We start from the raw sequence: 20,548 nt of genomic DNA, 5'->3' as shown, positions 1-20,548 counted from the left end.
CAGACAGTAACAGGAATCACCAAGTGTGGTGCAAGACGGAAGAGAAGGAAAAAACATTTATGCATGAGTCCCTACAACCAAAATGCGTTGCCCTTTCAGGGGTTCCTTATCACTATTATATTCTTAGCTTCATAACATGATGACACATTGGTCACACCTTAAGGAGAGGCTGGACTCTAAGAACTTTACCACCCAACCTACGGACTTCCTTTCTTTCAGTAGGACTGAAGCAAGGTTTATGCTTTAACTCCTTCAGGACATGGGGGAGAACCAGAGGGTAATGGAGATAAAGAGATCAGTCATTTTCATGTGAAGGAAAAGAAAACAAAAGAAATCAGATGCAAGTAACATCACTTTAAAACTGGGGCACCATTTTCTACTTTCGACTCAAGGGCTTTATGCAAGTGGCACACGAGGACGGTGAAACTCCGTAATACTTCCTTCACCTCTATGCAGCCCCAGCAAGCACTACCCAAGTGACCTGCACCAAGGTACTTGGCATTATGCGTCAGGTATTTACTGCGGAACTAACAACAGTAAACTATATTATATAGGAATGAAAGGAGGAAAAGAGCAGAGGTTTTTGCAGTAAATGTGAAGGAAGCACCTCCTCAGAGACCACGTGCCAACTCTTTGCCATAAGTGTAAGTTCCCAAGATGGGCATCAACAGCCTGAAATCTCCGTCATGGTGGGAATAGAGAGTAAAGGATTTAGTTGGATTTACCCATAGGTGTGACGATGACCTTCCATTGTATAGTGCACTTGGCTCCTTAACAAGGAACCAGAACTCATTAAGTTCACTGGAAGCTAGCCCGTGCATTTCAGTAGGTCGTGTAGCAGACAGATCCTGAATAGCTGGAGTGTCTAAATCCAGCAGATTAAAGTTTTAACACCATCCCTTGGAGGTGTGAAAAAAAAAAATTCTGTAATGTCCCAACCAAACGCTAGCATGGTTTTAAAGCACCAAAAATAGAAAACTCCACATAAAAGCAGATCCTCCCATGGAAACATGCGATTTTGAGGAAGAAAACACATGAAAGTTGCATTAACTCTTTTGTGTGCCTTCCAGTCAAGTCAAAGAGGAAATGAATTGAGCCTAAAATGTCTGAGGAAGAAACTTTGGGTGTAGAGTGAAACTGCAATTATCAGGCAACACACAGGCAATGAGTAAAAAAAGCATCTGCATGTATTACAGTGTCGTGTGCAATCAATTCTTTTCTGTTACTAATCAACACCTTTCCCATCCAGGGCATCTCCCATCCTCCGGGCAAGATGGGAAATAGTATAAAAGCAGTCACTACTCAGGGATCCTCTATCCACATCTCATCACCTCTCCACTCCAGCAAACCGAGTAAGTTGGACATCTCTCAATACCTTCTTCTGGTTGTGAATACATTGCTTTAGCAACTGCTTTAGATGAATTCTGCCAAAACACTGTGAGGATTCATCCTACTGGGGCCTTTTTCTGCTCTTTGGGTCGGAGGGGTTCGTGGATCACGCTATGTCTCCTCTTGTTGAAGTGTAGCTGTCTCTGCCTGCACACACAGTGGTGCTGGTTTTAAATTGCTGCTCAGCGATTCATGCTCGTACACCTGAGCAGTGCAGCACTCAGCTCAGGCCAGCTGCCCAAGTGTTTCCCGGGCCTTGCAGGTGGGCTCTACAGCCTGGGCTTCTGCATGTGTCTGCAAGATGTGCTGTTTGATGTGGGCAGAAGGGAGGTTGCGCACAAAGGCTTCAGAGGCATTGCTTAGGAGGTTTTTCACACTAGAAGTTGAGGAAGACAGCAAGATGGAAGCAAACAACAAAGTCACCCAATCCCTGGAGACCGCAGGCTCCTAGAGCAGAGCACACGACTGCAGGAGCTGAACTCTGATTCCTCACGTGCGTTATGTTCCCCTCTTTCCCTCCTGTGTTTCAGGCCAACCTCCACTGCAGGAACATGTCTTCCTACGGACAGCTGATCAGCTCCCGCTGCTACAACCCCTGTGAGGTGACCTGCCCGCGGCCATATGCCGATGCCTGGAACGAGCCCTGCGTGACATCCTGCGGTGACTCCAGAGCCGTGGTCTACCCACCCCCAGTGGCCATCACCTTCCCCGGACCCATCCTCGCCTCGTGCCCCCAGGAGAGCTACGTGGGCACCTCAGAACCCCAGTGCATTGGCGGCCCATACACTGCCGGCGGCTACCTGGGGTACAGAGGCTCAGTGGGCACCGGGTACTCCTACCCCTCCTATTCCCGTCAGCTCAACAGATACCGCTATGGAGGCTGTGGGCCATGCTAAAGCAGCAGGAATATTTTGGGGGAAAAAAAATGCCAAGAAATGGGTAATAAGATTCAGATTCTGGAATGAGCAGAGGGACATTGTTTTCAGAGGCACAAAACACCCGCTGCTTCTATTTATTGTGGGAGCCAAGGGTGCTCAGGAGCTTTGAAACTCTATCCAGTGCATGAAGTTCTCTTTTCTGTAGTACTCCATCTCTTTCCAAATGATGTTGATATGGCCTTATTCACGTAGCAGACCAGGTATGCAATCATCCAAGATCCACTCCCCATGATCAGAGTGATGTAGCAAGGAATTAACAGCCAATCCAATGCGACCATGTGTGCCAAGGTGTATCATCTGTCTGTGGCCTTTACCTTTTAAGAAAATGCATGTCAACATGTAAAGTGCAGAATAGGAAAATGGTGCTTTCCTTGTAAAGCTCTCTCTCTCTCCTCACTGAAAGCACTTATTCTTCCTCAGAGTGGGATTGTTGAAGCCTATCACTGCCAGAAAAAAAAGAAGACCGCCTTGTGCACATGCAGCTCCTGGGAGTGGGGGATTGGTTGTAGAACTGTTTCAATCTCTGGAACTATGTTCTTTCAATGTCTCACTTTTTTGCGTTGAAAATGTATGTTTCTCTTTTCATTCTAATTAAAACAAATCAGACTAAATTATCAGACTTTGGTTAACTTGCCTCTTTACCTTTTGTTTTATAAACCACTCATTGTAGTACATCTCTCTCAGGAGAAGTATTGGTAGTGCTGCGCACTGCCTATAACCCACTGTCCCATGCCAATGATATAAGAACCAAGTCCTTGAAATGATCAATGGCATTGCAAACAACCAGCACAAATAACCTTCCCCCGTCATAACTTCACCTGTGGTATGGAGCAGCAATGCACTGGTTATTGAGTGGACAAGAACTTGCAGATGTTGACCAGAGGTTCGTGTGCATAGTCCAATGCAGATGTTTCATGATCAGTGTGGGCTGTACTGCTGAACAGTCCACATCTGGGCTATTGCAAACCACTAAAAGAAGCTATCAGCTCAGACCGTCTACACCCACTATTCACTGGTATTAATACCTGGATATATAGGTGTTGGAAACGATTCCTGTTTGGGGGAAGGTATCAACATTTCAAAATTTTTCTGCAGATTTTTTTTTTTTCCATATATATGTTTCCTCAGAAAATGTAAGCTCTGGGAAAAGACCTCTATCAAAAGAAATTGGGTTTAGAAATTTGGCCTTTCTTTTTTAGAGCAGCTGAACGATGTGGACCTAAGTGTTGAAGGATCTCTCCAGCTCTAGCAAATGTCTGACATCAAGGATGCATGGCACATTAATATGTGGTTCATGGGGGCTCAGACACATCATTCAAGGACTAGGAGAGAAATCCTGCACCAGATAGATTAGAGGACGAATTGAGTGGGCCTTTATCTGTTGAAGGGACAAAGGGGCTACAGGTGGCTTTGTTTTGTTTTTATAAGTGGAACAAATGTATATGTCCTTCCCATGCCTACATGCATCTCAGCCTCTCCATGTTGACAGGAGCACATGTTCCAAAGTTGTTATACGCTTCTCCCAAATATCTATAGGATGCTGTCAGAGAAGACGTGGGAGAGTTTTGGGACCCAACACAGCAACCCTCGACTTCTTGTTCTAAACTGAATGCTTTCCATGCAGCTCTACCTCTGACATGAGCTCTGTAGCTCCTTCGAAGTAAAGGGAACGGTGACAAAGGGCATTATATGAGGAACTGGCCAAAGGCTAGTTTTTCACTCATTAGCACACATTGCTGATACAAGCTTAAGAAACCAGTGCCGCACGCCGAAGCCTCAGAGAATGGCTCAGCATGCTGAGAGTGAAGCTGTAAAAGGAAACTAGTCCATTTGCCCACCCTGCTCCATGCTGTACTTATCCAAGGTCCTCTGAGAACACCTGAAGCAGATCACAGACTCTTGGGCAATACCCTTAGGTTGCATGGGACAGATGTAAAACAGTGTCTACAAAAAAAGCTGCCATTCTCCTAGGGGCTTAATTGAAGACATAACACTCAAACACGACTAACGATGCCATCAAGCATAATGAGCCAACTGAACGAGGGGCATCTGGTAGAAAGCGAACAATACGCTAGGCAAGGCCCTCCAGTGGGACACAGAGGGTGCTGGAGGCAGGAATATTTCCTTTATATACCTGTGGAAGTCAGATTTACAAGACAGCTCAGCTTGCTAAATGCTCGGCTATGTTCCCAGTCACCGCGGGTCCGTAGCTCCCCATCTGAATCTCGGAAGACACAATCCTCCCCTCAGCACTTGGGCAGCTTCAGAGGATAAGACTGCCCTTTCAGGGATACCTACCTCCTAGCCCCAGAGCTGCTAGGGAGCACTGCTCTCAAGCCCAGCCTTCCCACATGGCCTAGAAACATGGCAGTGAACTGCTCCGGGCTCCTTCCTGCCCCCAGTCACAAAGCCACCAGAGACACTGCTGACGGGTGCACCAGACGGCTCTGCAGGAGAACTTTTGCCATGGTGTCTCCTGCTTGTGCACATGCAATCAAAAGAGCCCAGGAAGCCATACTACGCTCTTGTGTGTGACTACGAGAGATGGGAATATCAATGAAGAGTCCCTGGGCTCTTGTCCCTGCCTTTCCCCTGACTCACCAGAAGATTTGGGCACAGTGAATTCGTTCCTACACCCTAATTATCTCCTCACCTACTGCAGAGTCAAGACTTTCCTGCATTGCATGGTTGTGTTGAGAAGTTCCCATGGAGAAAGCATTTAAACAGAGAAGGCATTGCTGCAGTGCAAGGCAGTGCTTTCACAGTGTCTGGAGCTGAAGGAGGCCTGTGAAGGCCTTAGAGCTGCCAGAGCACACGTGTAAACAGGGGAGGTGGACACATAGGGACTAGGCAGTTCAGAGCTCTGGAGTATCATTTGACAAGTCTCTCTAAGGCCTCTCAGAGGAGAAACATTACTCAGGCAGGAAAGGATTGAATAAGGGACATTCCTGGCTGCCTTCTTGGGGAGGAAGGGAGTAGCCTTGGCCACTTTCCATTCCTCTATGGGGTGAAAGGACCTCTCCAAGGCTTCCAACCAGAGCAAGAGTACCCCTGCCTTGGCAGTCAAGGGCTCAGCCTACACAAGGGGTGGCAGAAAATGTACTCCCAGCCCTGGCATGCATGCCCAGGCCTTGGCTACAGGCTGGGGTTTCTTGGGCCCTTACCTGCAGGGCCTCTTCCTTTCCTGCCCAGGAAGGGGACACAGTGAAGCCTGACTCTGGAGCTCCTCTACCTTGCAGCCCAGTATGCCCTTTCACACCAGGCACACAGCCTTCACTTGGTGCCTGAGAATGTCTTGGTTGTGACCCCTGCCACCCCCAAGCCCAAACCGTGATCTGAGACTTACCACCCTCTGCCCCTGGTGCCAGGGGCCCCCAGCGTGCCCCAGGCCCATGGATTTTGGGGATCCATTGGCATGAGCCGTGCCCAAGAGCCTCAGCCCACTCCATCCTCACCTCACATATCACAGGAAGGAGCTTTCTCTCTCTCTAGTTAACTCTGGAGCAAAATACTTCCTCTCATCTGAAAGGGAACAACATCTTATAGCACCAACTGAACCTACAGCATCCATCTTTGAAGGGATCCAACATCTTTGGAAGCAGGTATGAAAACCCAGAAGTGCTGAAGGTTTGCATAAAGGACCGTTAATGTGAAGTTTCTTCTTACCACACCTTAGAGCATAGAAGCTCTAAATAGCAACCTCCTCCAGCAAGCCAGAGCCAATTGGCTGATTCAGCCATATGTATAAACTAAATAAAAATAAAAAAACAAACAAAAAAACAACTGCTATATATACCTCTCCATCAATACAGCTGAAAGCCCATTTCTGGAGTTTCAGGAAATATAGTGTTAAGATCCCTGACTGGTTTAAACATACACGACTCCACCAAAGACAGACAGCTAAGGACCTTGTCTGTGTTCTCTCTACATGTGTCTTTGAAAGTTGCAAAGTAAGCCATGTTTGCAATGGCGAAGCAATTTTAGCCTCAAAGCAACCTAAGGAATGGATGTGTTTGATGACCAATCCCTTCTGTAGGTGCCAAAATCATGGAGTAATGATTAGGAAGTTCACGCCCACCAATTACCACAACTAGGAAAACTTTTTGGAAACTATTCCACCAGACAGTAACAGGAATCACCAAGTGTGGTGCAAGACGGAAGAGAAGGAAGAAACATTTATGCATGAGTCCCTACAACCAAAATGCGTTGCCCTTTCAGGGGTTCCTTATCACTATTATATTCTTAGCTGCATAACATGATGACACTTTGGTCACACCTTAAGGAGAGGCTGGACTCTAAGAACTTTACCACCCAACCTACGGACTTCCTTTCTTTCAGTAGGACTGAAGCAAGGTTTATGCTTTAACTCCTTCAGGACATGGGGGAGAACCAGAGGGTAATGGAGATAAAGAGATCAGTCATTTTCATGTGAAGGAAAAGAAAACAAAAGAAATCAGATGCAAGTAACATCACTTTAAAACTGGGGCACCATTTTCTACTTTCGACTCAAGGGCTTTATGCAAGTGGCACACGAGGACGGTGAAACTCCGTAATACTTCCTTCACCTCTATGCAGCCCCAGCAAGCACTACCCAAGTGACCTGCACCAAGGTACTTGGCATTATGCGTCAGGTATTTACTGCGGAACTAACAACAGTAAACTATATTATATAGGAATGAAAGGAGGAAAAGAGCAGAGGTTTTTGCAGTAAATGTGAAGGAAGCACCTCCTCAGAGACCACGTGCCAACTCTTTGCCATAAGTGTAAGTTCCCAAGATGGGCATCAACAGCCTGAAATCTCCGTCATGGTGGGAATAGAGAGTAAAGGATTTAGTTGGATTTACCCATAGGTGTGACGATGACCTTCCATTGTATAGTGCACTTGGCTCCTTAACAAGGAACCAGAACTCATTAAGTTCACTGGAAGCTAGCCCGTGCATTTCAGTAGGTCGTGTAGCAGACAGATCCTGAATAGCTGGAGTGTCTAAATCCAGCAGATTAAAGTCTTCACGCCATCCCTTGGAGGTGTGAAAAATAAAAAAAAAATTCTGCAATGTCCCAAGCAAACGCCAGCATGTTTTGAAAGCACAAAAAATAGAAAACTCCACATAAAAGCAGATTCTCCCATTGAAACATGCGATTTTGAGGAAGAAAACACATGAAAGTTGCATTAAATGTTTTGTGTGCCTTCCAGTCAAGTCAAACAGAAAATGAATTGAGCCTAATATGTCTGAGGAAGAAACTTTGGGTGTAGAGTGAACCTGCAATTATCAGGCAACACACAGGGAATGAGTAAAAAAAAATCTGCATGTATTACAGTGTCGTGTGCAATCAGTTCTTTTCTATTACTAATCAAGACCTCTCCCATCCAGGGCATCCCCCATCTTCCGGGCAAGATGGGAAATGGTATAAAAGCAGTCACTACTCAGGGATCCTCTATCCACATCTCATCACCTCTCCACTCCAGCAAACCGAGTAAGTTTGACATCTCTCAGTACCTTCTTCTTGTTGTGAATACATTGCTTTAGCAACTGCCTTAGATCAATTCCGCCAAAATACTCTGAGGATTAATCCTACTGGGGCCTTTTTCTGCTCTTTGGGTAGGAGGGGTTCGTGGATCATGCTATGTCTCCTCTTTTGGCCAGCTGTCCAAAAGTTTCCCTGGCCTTGCAGTTGGGCTTTACAGCATAGGCTTCTGCATCTGTCTGCAAGATGTGCTGTTTGCTGTGCGGAGAAAGGAGGTTGCGCACAAAGGCTTCAGAGGCATTGCTTAGGAGGGAGGGAAGAGGTTTTCCAGACTAGAAGATGAGGTGTCAGAGAGTAGGAAGCAAGCAGCAAATTTACCTTATCCCTGGAGACAGCAAGCTCCTAGAGCAGAGCACATGCCTGCAGGAGCTGTACTCTGATTCCTCATGTGCATTATGTTCCCCTCTTTCCCTCCTGTGTTTCAGGCCAACCTCCAGTGCAGGAACATGTCTTCCTACGGACAGCTGATCAGCTCCCGCTGCTACAACCCCTGTGAAGTGACCTGCCCACGGCCATATGCCGATGCCTGGAACGAGCCCTGCGTGACATCCTGCGGTGACTCCAGAGCCGTGGTCTACCCACCCCCAGCGGCCATCACCTTCCCCGGACCCATCCTCGCCTCGTGTCCCCAGGAGAGCTACGTGGGCACCTCAGAACCCCAGTGCATTGGCTTGCCATACACTGCCGATGGCTACCTGGGGTACAGAGGCTCAGTGGGCACCGGGTACTCCTACCCCTCTTATTCCCGCCAGCTCAACAGATACCGCTACGGAGGCTGCGGGCCATTCTAAAGCAGCAGGAATATCTGTGGCAGAAAGGAATAGCTAAGAAATGGGGAACAAGATTCAGATTCAGGAATGAGCGGAGGAACACTGTTTTCAGAGGCACAAAATGCCCACTGCTTTTCTTTGCTGTGGGAGGCAAGGGTGCTCAGGAGCTCTGAAAATCTTTCCAGTGCATGAAGTTCTCTTTTCTGTACTCCTCCCTCTCTTTCTGTATGATGTTGCTTTGACCTTACTCATGTAGCAGACCAGGTATGCAATTTTTCAGTACGCACTTTCTATGACTAAAGCCACGTAGAAGGGAATTGATAGTCAACCCCAATGTGACCATGTGCGCCAATGTCTATCATTAATTTGTGGCCTTTATCTTTTAAGAAAATGCATTTCAACATGTAAAGTGTGGAATAGAAAAAGCTATGCAAACTGCTTTAATCTCTGGAAATATGTTCTTTGTACTCTTCATTTTTCTTTTGCTTTGAAAATCTATGTTTCTCTTCTCATTCCCATTAAAAGAAATCAGATTCCATCTTAATATCAGACTTCTGGTTCATTTGCGTCTTTACTTACTGTTTGAATAACCACTCATTAAAATGCACTTCGGTCAGGAGAAGTATTAGCAGCGCCATGCACTGCCCATAGCCCACTGACCCATGCCAATGATATAAGAACCAAGTCCTTGAAATGATAAACGGCATTGCAAACAACCAGCACAAATAACCTTCCCCCGTCATAACTTCACCTGTGGTATGGAGCAGCAATGCACTGGTTATTGACTGGACAAGAACTTGCAGATTTTGACCAGAGGTTTGTGTCCGTAGTCCAATGCTGATGTCTCATGATCAGCGTGGTCCATTCTGCTGAACAGTCCACATCTTGGCTATTGCAAACCACTAGAAAGAAGTTATCAGCTCAGACAGTCGACATCCACTATTTGCTGATATTAATACCTGGATATATAGGTGTAGAAAACTATTCCTGGTTTGGGGGAAAATATCAAAATTTCAAAATTTTTCTGCACATTTTTTTTTACATATATAAGATTCCTCACAAAATGGAAGCTCTGGGGAAAGACCTGTATCAGAAGAAATTGTGTTTTGAAATTTGGCCTTTCTTTTTTTGAGCAACTAAAGTTCCCATGGAGAAAGCAGAGGAAATCATCATGGGTTCATCAAAGGCAGGTCCTGTCAGACCAAACTGATTGCTCTTTTTATGACCTGTGACTAAATGTCTGGATGATGGTGTCACCGTGGATGTAGTCTTTCTGGACTTTAAGAAGGCTTTGACACTGTCTTTCACTCCATGCTCATTAATAAACTGAGTGACTGTGGCATTGATGCCCACACAGTGGGATGGGTCAAAAATTGGCTGATGTGGCACACGCAGAGAGTGGTGGTGGATGGGTTGTGCTTGACCTTGTGGGATATGAAGAGTGGGGTACCCCAGGGCTCGGTCCTGGGGCCTACACTGTTCAACATCTTCATCAGTGACTCGGACGAGGGGGTGGAAAACACGTTGTCCAATTTTCCCGATGGCACCAAGATGTGGGTAGAGGTAGGCACGCTCAAAGGGAGAGAGAGGCTACAATTAGACTTAGACAGACTACAGAGTTGGGCGCATGGTAATAGGATGAGTTTCAATGTAGAAAAATGAAGGGTGCTGCACCTGGGGAGAAGGAATCCACAGCATACCTACAAGCTGGGGAGCTCCCCCCTTGGGAGCACAGAGGCACAAAGGATATCTTGGAGTCATTATTGACTCTGAGATGAACATGAGCCGTCAATGCCAGACTGCAGCCAGAAAAGCCAACCACACCTTATTGTGTATCCAAAGGTGCATCTCAAGTCAGTTCAGTGAGGTGATACTCTCCCTTACGTGACATTGGTCCAGCCTCAACTGGTGTACTGCGTCCAGTTCTGGGCACTGCACTTTAAGAAGGATGTGGGCTGCCTTGAAAGGGTTCAGAGGAGGGCCACACACTTGGTTGGAGGGCAACAGGGCAGGTCTTATGAGGAGAGGCTGAGGGACCTGAACCTGTTCAGCCTCAGCAAGAGGAGGATGAGCGGGGATTTGTTGGCTACCTATAAACTAGTTAGGGGAGATCAGCAGCAAATAGGAAGAGTCCTATTCTCCCCAGTACCACCTGGGCTGATGAGGAACAATGGCCAGAAGCTGCTGGAGAAAAGGTTCAGGTTAGAGATTAGGAGGCACTATTTCACTGACAGGTTACTTAGGATCTGGAACCAACTTCCTGGGGAAGTGGTCCTCGCTCCTACCTTGGGTGAATTCAAAAAGAGGTTGGATGAACATTATTTACATAAACACCTGTCTGGGGTCATGTGATCCCAGTGTGTGCTCAAACCAGTGGCAGGGGGGTTAGACTAGATGATGTATTCAGGTCCCTTCTGACCCCTAACTACTATGATACTAAGAAACTACCTCTCCATCATTACAACTAAATGCCCCTTTCTGGAGCTGCATTAAGTATTACGTTAAGATCCCTACCTGGTTTAAATATACACAGCTCCAACAAAGCCAGCTAATGACTTTGTTTGGTTTCTCTTTACATGTCTGTTTTAAAGTTGCAAAGTAAGCAATGTTTGCAATAGAGAAGTGATTTTAGGCTGAAAGAGACCTAAGGAATTAATTAATTTGATTACCAATCCTTTCTGTAGGTGTCAACATCATGGACTAATGATTGGGAAGTTCACACCCACCAATCACCACAAGTAGGAAGGCTTTTTTGGAAACTACCCCACCAGACATTAACAGGAATCACAAACTGTGGTGCAAGATGCAAGAGAAGGAAAAACATTTATGCATGAGTCCCTAGAAATAAATTGTGTTTCCCTTTCAAATGTTCCTCATCACTATTAAATGCTTAGCTTCAGGAGATGATGACACACTGGTCACACCCTAAGGAGAGGCTGGACTCTTAAACCTTTATCAGCCCATGGATCCACTACAATCTGAGCTTGCCTCTCCACACCCACCAGATTGGCTTTCAATTCACTATTTACCTCACCTCTGCCTTCCACTCCATGTTAGACTAGCAGAGGTTAGACTATGGGTGACTGGTGCTTTCTTAGTCAAGGCGGTCATGTGCTCCCCTTGCGAACTGTCTCACTGACCGTGGGGGATCCCTCCATGTCAGATTTCACTGCCCAGGGGAACCCCCACAGTCAGTCCTGCAAAGGAGGATCCCTGTGGCCAATTGCTGCAGCCACTTCCAAGACTGACTGTGGCTGCTTCGGGGAGCAGCTGCAGTGATCGGCCGGCACTTGCAGGGGGGGCAGTGGAGCTCCTGCCTGTCCCCTCTATTTATCACCTATGCAGCCAGACAGGGGGTAGACCACTACACTCAGGGGGTGCACACGCACCCATGTGCACCCCCTGTGCAGTGTCAGTGGGTTACACTAAAGGGTCTCTCCAGCTTTAGCAACTGTCTTGCATCAAGGATGCATGGCACGTTAAGATTTTGTTCACGGGGGCTCAGAAACATCATTCAAGGACTAGGAGAGAATTCCAGCACCAGATATTCATAGAGTCATAGATTCATAGATGTTAGGGTCGGAATGGACCTCAATAGATCATCGAGTCCGACGCCCTGCATAGGCAGGAAAGAGTGCTGGGTCTAGATGACCCCAGCTAGATGCATATCCAACCTCCTCTTGAAGACCTCCAGGGTAGGGGAGAGCATCACCTCCCTTGGGAGCATGTTCCAGACCCTGGCCACTCTAACTATGAAGAAGTTCTTCCTAATGTCCAGTGTAAATCTGCTCTCTGCTAGCTTGTGGCCATTATTTCTTGTAACCCCCGGGGGCGCCTTGGTGAATAAAACCTCACCAATTGATTTCTGTGCCCCCATGATGAACTTATAGGCAGCCACAAGGTCACCTCTCAACCTTCTCTTGGGGAGGCTGAAAAGGTCTAGGTTCTCTAGTCTCTCCTCGTAGGGCTTGGTCTGCAAGCCCTTAACCATACGAGTGGCCCTTCTCTGGACCCTCTCCAGGTTATCCACATCCCTCTTGAAGTGCGGCGCCCAGAATTGCACGCAGTACTCCAACTGCGGTCTGACCAGCGCCCGATAGAAGGGAAGTATCACCTCTGTGGATCTATTTGTCATACATGTGTTGATGCACGATGAAGTGCCATTGGCTTTTCTGATGGCTTTCGTCACTCTGCCGAATCATGTTCATCTTGGAATCCACTAGGACTTCAAGATCCCTTTCCACTTCTGTGCAACCCAGCAGGTCATTCCCTAGGCTGTAGGTGTGCTGAACATTTTTCCTCCATAGGTGCAGCACTTTGCATTTCTCCTTGTTGAACTGCATTCTGTTGTTTTCTGCACACTTGTCCAACCTGTCCAGGTCTGCTTATAGTTGTTCCCTGCTCTCCGGTGTGTCCACTTCTCCCCACAGTTTTGTGTCATCCGCAAACTTGGACAGAGTGCATTTCACTTCCTTGTCCAAGTCGCTGATGAAGACATTAAAGAGTATCGGTCCAAGGACCGAGCCCTGCGGGACCCCACTGCCCACACCCTTCCAGGTCAAAACTGACCCATCCACCACGACTCTCTGGGTGCGACCCTCCAGCCAATTCGCCACCCACCAGACTGTGTAGTCATCCAAGTCACAACCTCTTAACTTGTCCACCAGTATGGGGTGGGATTCTGTATCGAAAGTCTTCCTGAAGTCTAAGTATACGACGTCAACCCCTACACCTGCATCCAGGCATTTTGTAACATGGTCATAAAAAGAGACTAGATTAGTCAGGCATTATCTGCCTGCTATGAACCTGTGCTGGTTTCCCCTCAGCATAATTTGTCCTGCCGGGCTCTTGCAAATGTGAGCCTTGATAATTTTTTCAAAGACTTTGCCAAGGATGGAGGTGAGACTGACTGGCCTATAGTTGCCCAGGTCCTCCTTCCTCTCCTTCTTGAAAATGGGGACCACATTGGCCCTTTTCCAGTCTTCCGGGACTTGGCCCATGCGCCACGAGCGTTCAAATATTCCCGCCAGTGGCTGTGCAATGAAGTCGGCCAGTGCCTTCAGTATACAGGACAATTTGTCTTATCTTTGAGGACAAATTGTTTGCCCCTTTATTTGTTGAAGGGACAAAGAGGCTACAGGTGGCTTTGTTTTGTTTTTAGTATGCAATCAATATGGATGCCCTTTACATGCCTACAGACATCTCAGCCTCTCCATGTTGTCAGGAGCACATGTTCCAGGTTCTTGTACTTTTCTCCCAAATATCAATGGGATAATATCAGAGAATACATGGGAGAGTGGTGGGACTAAACACAGAAACTCTAGACTTGTTATTATAAACTGAATGCTTTCCATCCAGCTCTACCTCTGTAGCTCCTTCGAAGTAAAGGTTATGGTGACAAGGGGAATTATATGAGTAACTGGCCAAAAGCTAGTTTTTCACTCATTAGCACACATTGCTGATACAATCTTAAGAAACCAGTGCCGTACTCTGAAGCGGCAGAGAATGGCTCAGCATGCTTTGATTGAAGCTGATAAAAGAGACAAGTACATTGCCCACCCTGATCCATGCTGTACTTATCCAAGGTCCTCTGAGAACACCTGAAGCATACAACAGACTCTTTTTCAGCAATAGCCATAGGTAGGATGGGAGAGGTGTAAAATGCTATCTACATGAATAGCTGCCATTCTCCCAGGCGCTTAATTGAAGACATAACACTCAAAACCGACTAATGATGCCATCAAGCATAATGAGCCAACCGAAGGAGGGGCAACTGGTGGAAAGTGAACAATAGGCAGGGTAAGGCCCTAGACTGGGACATTAGAGGGTGCTGGAGGCAGGAACATTTCCTTAATAAACCTGTTAAAGTCAGATTTATGAGACAGCTTGGATTGCAAAATCCTTGGGTATATTTCCAGTGACTGCTGGTTCGTAGTTCCCCCTCTGAATCTAGGAAGTCATAATCCTTCCTGCAGGACTCGGGCAGATTCTGAGGAAAAAAGAGTTCTTTTGGGGACCCCTACCTCATAGCCCCAGTGGTGACAGCGAGCACTGCTCTCAAGCCCAGCCCTCCCACACCCTAATTATCATGGTATCTCCTGATTGAGCGTATGTAATCAAAAAGGCCCAGGAAAACAAAACTCTGATCCTTGCCATGAGACATGGGAATGCCAAAGAAGACTGTCAGCATGATTGTCCCTACCCTTCCCCTGACTCAACAGATGATTTTGGCAGAATGAATTAGTTCCTACACACCAATTATCACCTCTCCTTCAGCAGAGTTAAGAGCTTCCTGCATTGCATGGTTGTGTTGAGAAATTCCCATGGTGAAAGCAGTAAAAAGAGAAGGCATTGCTTCAGTGCAAGGTGGTGCTTTCATGGTGCCTGGAGCTGATGAAGGCCTTAGAGCTGCTAAAGCAGATGTGTAAATAGGTGAGGTGGACACATAGAGACTAGGCAGTTCTGAGCTCTGGAGCATCATTTGTAAAGTTTCTCTAAGGCCTCCCAGAGGTGAAATATTACCCAGGAAATAAAATATTGAATAAGGGACATTCCTGGGTGCCTTCTCGGGGAGGGAGGGGAAGCCTTGGTCACATTACATTCCTGTATGGGGTGAAAGGTGCTCTCTAAGGCTTTAACCCAGAGCAAGAGTAGCACTACCTAGGCAGTCGAGAGATTTTCCCATCAAAGGGGTGACAGGAAAGTCACTCCCACCCCTGGGATACATGTCCAGGCCATAGCTACAAGATGGCATTTATTGGACCCTTACCTGCATGGCCGTCTCTTCCTTTCCTGCCCAGGGAGGGGGCATGGGGCAGCCCAGCTTTGTGTCTCCTCTAGCTGCAGCTAAGGGTACTGCATTATGCAGTGACGGATTGAGCCTCACGTCCTCTTACCACTTCCCTGATATGCTTACTACATGATCATGGGTTATCAGCCTCTCTGTAGCATCCTTCCTCCTATAGCCTCGTTCACACAAGTTGCACACTACTCACTTGGTGTTTGGATTTATCTCGCTTGCAGCCCTTGCCACCCCGCAGCCCAGACCATGGGCTAAAATCTACCACCCTCTTCCCCTGGTGCCTGAGGGGCTCAGACTGGCCAAGTCCCATGGTTTTTGGGGCTCCCTCGGCATGAGATGTGCCCAAGAGACTCAGCCCACTCTATCCTCACCTCAGATAGCTCAGGAATGAGCTCACTGTCTCCTCAGATAACTATGGAGCAAGATACTTCCTCTCATCTGAAAGGGAACAACTTCTTATAGCATCAACTGAACCCATAGCATACACATTTGAAGAGATCCAGCACCAGGCATTTTGGAAGCAGGTATGAAAACCCAGAAGTGATGAAGCTTAGCATAAACAAACCTTAATGTGAGGTTTCTTTTTAACACACCTTAGACCACAGAAACATTAAATAGAAACCCTCCCTCTGCAAGCCAGAGCCAATAGGGTGTTGCAGCCATATGTATAAACTAAATAAAAAAAACTGCTATAGCTACCTCTTTATCACTACAGTTAAAAGCCCATTTCTGGAGTTGCAGGAAGCATTATATTAATATCTCTAAATGGTCTAAATATGCATGGACCTTGTCTGTGTTCTCTATACATATCTGTTTTATACTTGCAAAGTAAGTGATATTTGGCATCAAAGCAATTTTAGGCTCAAAGCCACCTAAAGAATTGATATGATCACCAATCCCTTCTGTAGGTGGCAACATCATGGACTAATGATTGGGAAGTTCACACCCACCAATCACCACAACTAGGAAGACCTTTTTGGAAATTACCCCACCAACCATTAACAGGAACCACGAACGGTGGTGCAAGACGGAAGAGAAGGAACAACATTTATGCATGAGTCCTTACAACCAAATTGTGATATGCGTTCAAGTGTTCCTCATCACTATTACATTCTTAACTTCATAACATGATGACACACTGGTCACACACTCAGAAGAGGCTGGACTCTTAAAACGTTATCACCCTATCTAATGACTTCCTTTCTTTTGGTAGGACTGAAGCAAGGTTTCATGCTTTAACTACTTCAGGACATGGGGCAGAGGGAGAGGGTAACAGAGGTCAAGAGATCTGTCATTTTTAAGTGAAGGAAAAGAAAACAAAAGAAATCGGCAAATCCCACTTCCCAAGTACTGAATTCATGACTTCACTGGCAAGACCCCACAAGTATATGCAAGTAACATCACTTAAACTGAGGCACTTTTTTCTACTTTCTAGTCAAGGGCTTTATGCAAGTCACACACAAGGAAGGTGAAACCCCTTTATACTTCCTTTATCTCTTGTATACTTCCTGTACCTCTATGCAGGCCCAGCAAACACTACCGAAGTGACGTGCACCAAGGTACTTTACATTGCGGGTAAGGTATTTACTGTGGTACCCACTACAATAAACTATATCATGAATGAAGAGAGCAAAATAGCAGAGGTTTTTAGAGTAAATGTGAAGGAAACACCTCCTTTGAGACCATGTGCCAACTCTTCACCGTAATTGTAAGTTACCAAGATGGACATAAACAGCCTGATAGCTCTGTCATGATGGGAATAGAGCATAAAGGATTTCGCTCGATTTACCCATAGGTGTGATGATGACCTTCCGTTGTATAGTGAACTTGGCCCCTTAACAAAGATCCAGAACTCATTAAGTTCACTGGAAGCTAGCCCGTGCATTTCAGTAGGTCGTGTACCAGACAGATCCTGAATAGCTGGAGTGTCTAAATCCAGCAGATTAAAGTCTTAACACCATCCCTTGGAGGTGTGAAGAAAAATGGTGCAATGTCCCAACTAAACACCAGCACGGTTTTAAAGCACAAAAATGGAAAACTCCTCATAAAAGAAGATCCTCACATGGAGAGGTGATTTTGAGCATGAAAACACATGATAGTTGTAAGAAAATTTTTGTGTGTGTTCAGTCAAGTCAATCAGAAAATGAATTGAGCCCAAAATGTCTGAGGAAGAAACTTTGGGTGTAGAGTGAAACTGCAATTATCAGGCAACACACTGGCAATGAGTAAAAAAAGCATCTGCATGTATTACAGTGTCGTGTGCAATCAGTTCCATCCTGTTACTAATCAAGACCTCTCCCATCCAGGGCATCTCCCATCCTCCGGGCAAGATGGGAAATGGTATAAAAGCAGTCGCTACTCAAGGCTCCTCTATCCACATCTCATCACTTCTCCACTCCAGTGAACCGAGTAAGGTGGACATCTCTCAATATCTCTTTCTGCTTGCAAATATATTGCTTTAGTAACTGCTTTAGATTAATTCTGCCAAAATACTCTGAGGATTAATCCTATTGGGGCCTTTTTTCTGTTTATTGGGCTGGAGGGTTTGGTGGATCAGGCTATGTCTCCACTTTCTGAGGTGTAGCTGTCTCTGCCCACGTGCAGCGGGGCTGGTTTTAAATTGCTGCACAGGGATTCATGCTCAGGGGTTCATGGTCGTACACCTGAGCAGTGCAGCACTCAGCTCAAGCCAGCTGCCCAAGTGTTTCCCTGCCTTTGCAGGTGGGCTCTACAGCCTGGGCTTCTGCTTCTGTCTGCAAGATGTGCTGTTTGATGTGGGGAGAAGGGAGGTTGTGCACAAAGGCTTCAGAGGCATTGCTTAGGAGGGAGGGAAGATGTCTTTCACACAAGAAGATGAGGAAGACAGCAAGATGGAAGCAAACAACAAAGTCACCTAATACCTGTAGGCTGCGGGCTCTTAGAGCAGGGCGTGTGACTGCAGGAGCTGTACTCTGATTCCTCATGTGCGTTATGTTCCCCTCTTTCCCTCCTGTGTTTCAGGCCAACCTCCAGTGCAGGAACATGTCTTCCTATGGACAGCTGATCAGCTCCCGCTGCTACAACCCCTGTGAAGTGACCTGCCCACGGCCATATGCCGATGCCTGGAACGAGCCCTGCGTGACATCCTGCGGTGACTCCAGAGCCGTGGTCTACCCACCCCCGGTGGCCATCACCTTCCCCGGACCCAGTCTCGCCTCCTGCCCCCAGGAGAGCTACGTGGGCACCTCAGAACCCCAGTGCATTGGCGGCCCATACACTGCCGGCGGCTACCTGGGGTACAGAGGCTCAGCGAGCACTGGGTACTGCTACCCCTCTTATTCCCGCCAGCTCAACAGATACCGCTATGGGGGCTGTGGGCCATGCTAAGGGAGCAGGAATATCTGTGGCAGAAAATAATAGCCAAGAAATGGGGAACAAGATTCAGATTAAGAAATGAGTGGAGGCACGTTGTTTTCAGAGGCACAAAAAACCCACTGCTTGTGTTTGCTGTGGGAGCCGAGGATGCTCAGGAGCTCTGTAAATCTTTCCAGTGCATGAAGTTGTCTTTTCTGTAATACTCCCTCTCTTTCTGAATGATGTTGCTATGCCCTTACTCATGTAGCAGACCAGGTACGCAATCATTCAAAATCTACTTTGCATGACTAAAGCCATGTAGAAGGGAATTAACAGCCAATCCCAATGTGACCATGTGTGCCAAGGTCTATCATTAGTTTGTGGCCTTTAGCATTTACGAATATGCATTTTAACATGTAAAGTGTAGAATAGGAAAAGCTACGCAAACTGCTTCAATCTCTGGAAATATGTTCTTTGTACTTTTCTTTTTTTTTTTTTGCTGTGAAAATGTATGTTTCTCGTCTCATTCCCATTAAAAATAATCAGATTGCATCCTTATATCAGTGTTTGGTTTTCTTTGTCTCTTGTTGTTTTATGAACCACTCATTGAAATGCACCTCCTTCATAAGAAGTATTGGTAGTTTTGCTGTTTCCATGCTGTTTTGACGTTTCATCCATAGGCTATAATGCAGAAGCTCAAAACACCGTATAACTTTGTAACATGTGGCCTGATTTCGATGAAACTTGCAGGAGTGGTAGCCCTTTCTGAGGGCAGGAAGCTCGCCAAGCATCAGGGTGATAGGTGCAGGGGTTTCAGGGAAACTGTACCTCAAAATCCTGAAAGCAAAAAGCTCATATCATGTGTATGTGTTAAGTCACAGCGGGATCAGACCTGCAGGCATGCTAGTCCCTGCTGGGCCATGAAGTCTGCCAGCTGTCGAGGAGATCAGTGTAGAGGGGTTCTGGGTCCGTGCAGCTCTGCTTCTTCAGAGAGAAAACTCGTGACATGAGTGGGTGACACTGTGTGTGTGTTAAGGTGCGCCTTCACTCAACTGACACCAAGGCAGAAAGCAGGCCCATTTAAACAATGCTGCCTTTTATGCAGTTTTTCCACCCTTCCCCAGAGCACTGGGATTGGAAGGGACCTCAGGGAAGGATGACAGTCATTGGCCAGCTACACAGTCAATAATGAGAGCCCTCCATCCCCACCTCTCCCTCTCTCTCCTTACTTTAGTTTCTGCTTCCCTGCAGGCAAGCCAGGTCTGAGCTTCGAAACGAAAAACCTTTCAACTGCTCTATTTTTGTTTCGTGGCTGTTTTGAAGCTCTCTGTTTCATGTTGATGTAGCTATTTCAAGCTCAAAATGAGTTGAAACAGCATCGAAACGAAACTGCCAGTGAAATTGCACGCAGCCCTACTGCGTATGACCCAGTGACCCATAGCAATGATGTAAGAACCAAGTCTTTGATCTGATCAATGGCATTGCAAACAAGCAGTAAAAAAAAACCTTCCCCAGTCATAACTTTCACCCATGGTATGTAGCAGCAATGCACCGGTTACTGACTGGACAAGAACCAGCAGTTGTTGACCAGGGGTTCGCGTCCATAGTCCAATGCTGATGTTTCATGATCAGTGTGGGCTGTACTGGTGAACAGTCCACATCTGGGCTATTGCAAACCACTGGAAAGAAGATAGCAGTTCAGACAGTTGCCATCCCCTATTCCCTGGTAGAAATCCCTGGATAAATGGGTGGTCAAATCTTTTCCTGTTTTGGGGGAAAATATCAACATT

General features: G+C 46.6%; 2 protein-coding genes across 2 annotated transcripts; both read left to right on the top strand.

Moving 5' to 3' along the window:
- The first annotated feature begins 1,870 nt into the window (after positions 1-1,870).
- LOC132245734 (beta-keratin-related protein-like) lies at positions 1,871-2,938 on the top strand. The gene has a single exon (XM_059718584.1). It carries the CDS (start codon positions 1,890-1,892, stop codon positions 2,283-2,285), a length of 396 nt encoding a protein of 131 aa, XP_059574567.1. The 5' UTR covers positions 1,871-1,889; the 3' UTR covers positions 2,286-2,938.
- A 14,863-nt stretch (positions 2,939-17,801) lies between these two features.
- Positions 17,802-19,316, top strand: LOC132245815 (scale keratin-like). The gene is made up of 2 exons (XM_059718862.1): positions 17,802-17,834; positions 18,426-19,316. The coding sequence occupies exon 2, from the start codon at positions 18,447-18,449 to the stop codon at positions 18,789-18,791; it is 345 nt and encodes a 114-aa protein (XP_059574845.1). The 5' UTR covers positions 17,802-17,834; positions 18,426-18,446; the 3' UTR covers positions 18,792-19,316.
- Positions 19,317-20,548: the final 1,232 nt, after the last annotated feature.

This window comes from Alligator mississippiensis, chromosome 15 (assembly GCF_030867095.1).
Source record: "Alligator mississippiensis isolate rAllMis1 chromosome 15, rAllMis1, whole genome shotgun sequence".
In the NCBI taxonomy this organism is placed as follows: domain Eukaryota; kingdom Metazoa; phylum Chordata; order Crocodylia; family Alligatoridae; genus Alligator; species Alligator mississippiensis.
The sequence above is the reverse complement of the archived record's forward strand: the minus strand, read 5'-3'. Positions and strand labels throughout refer to the sequence as shown.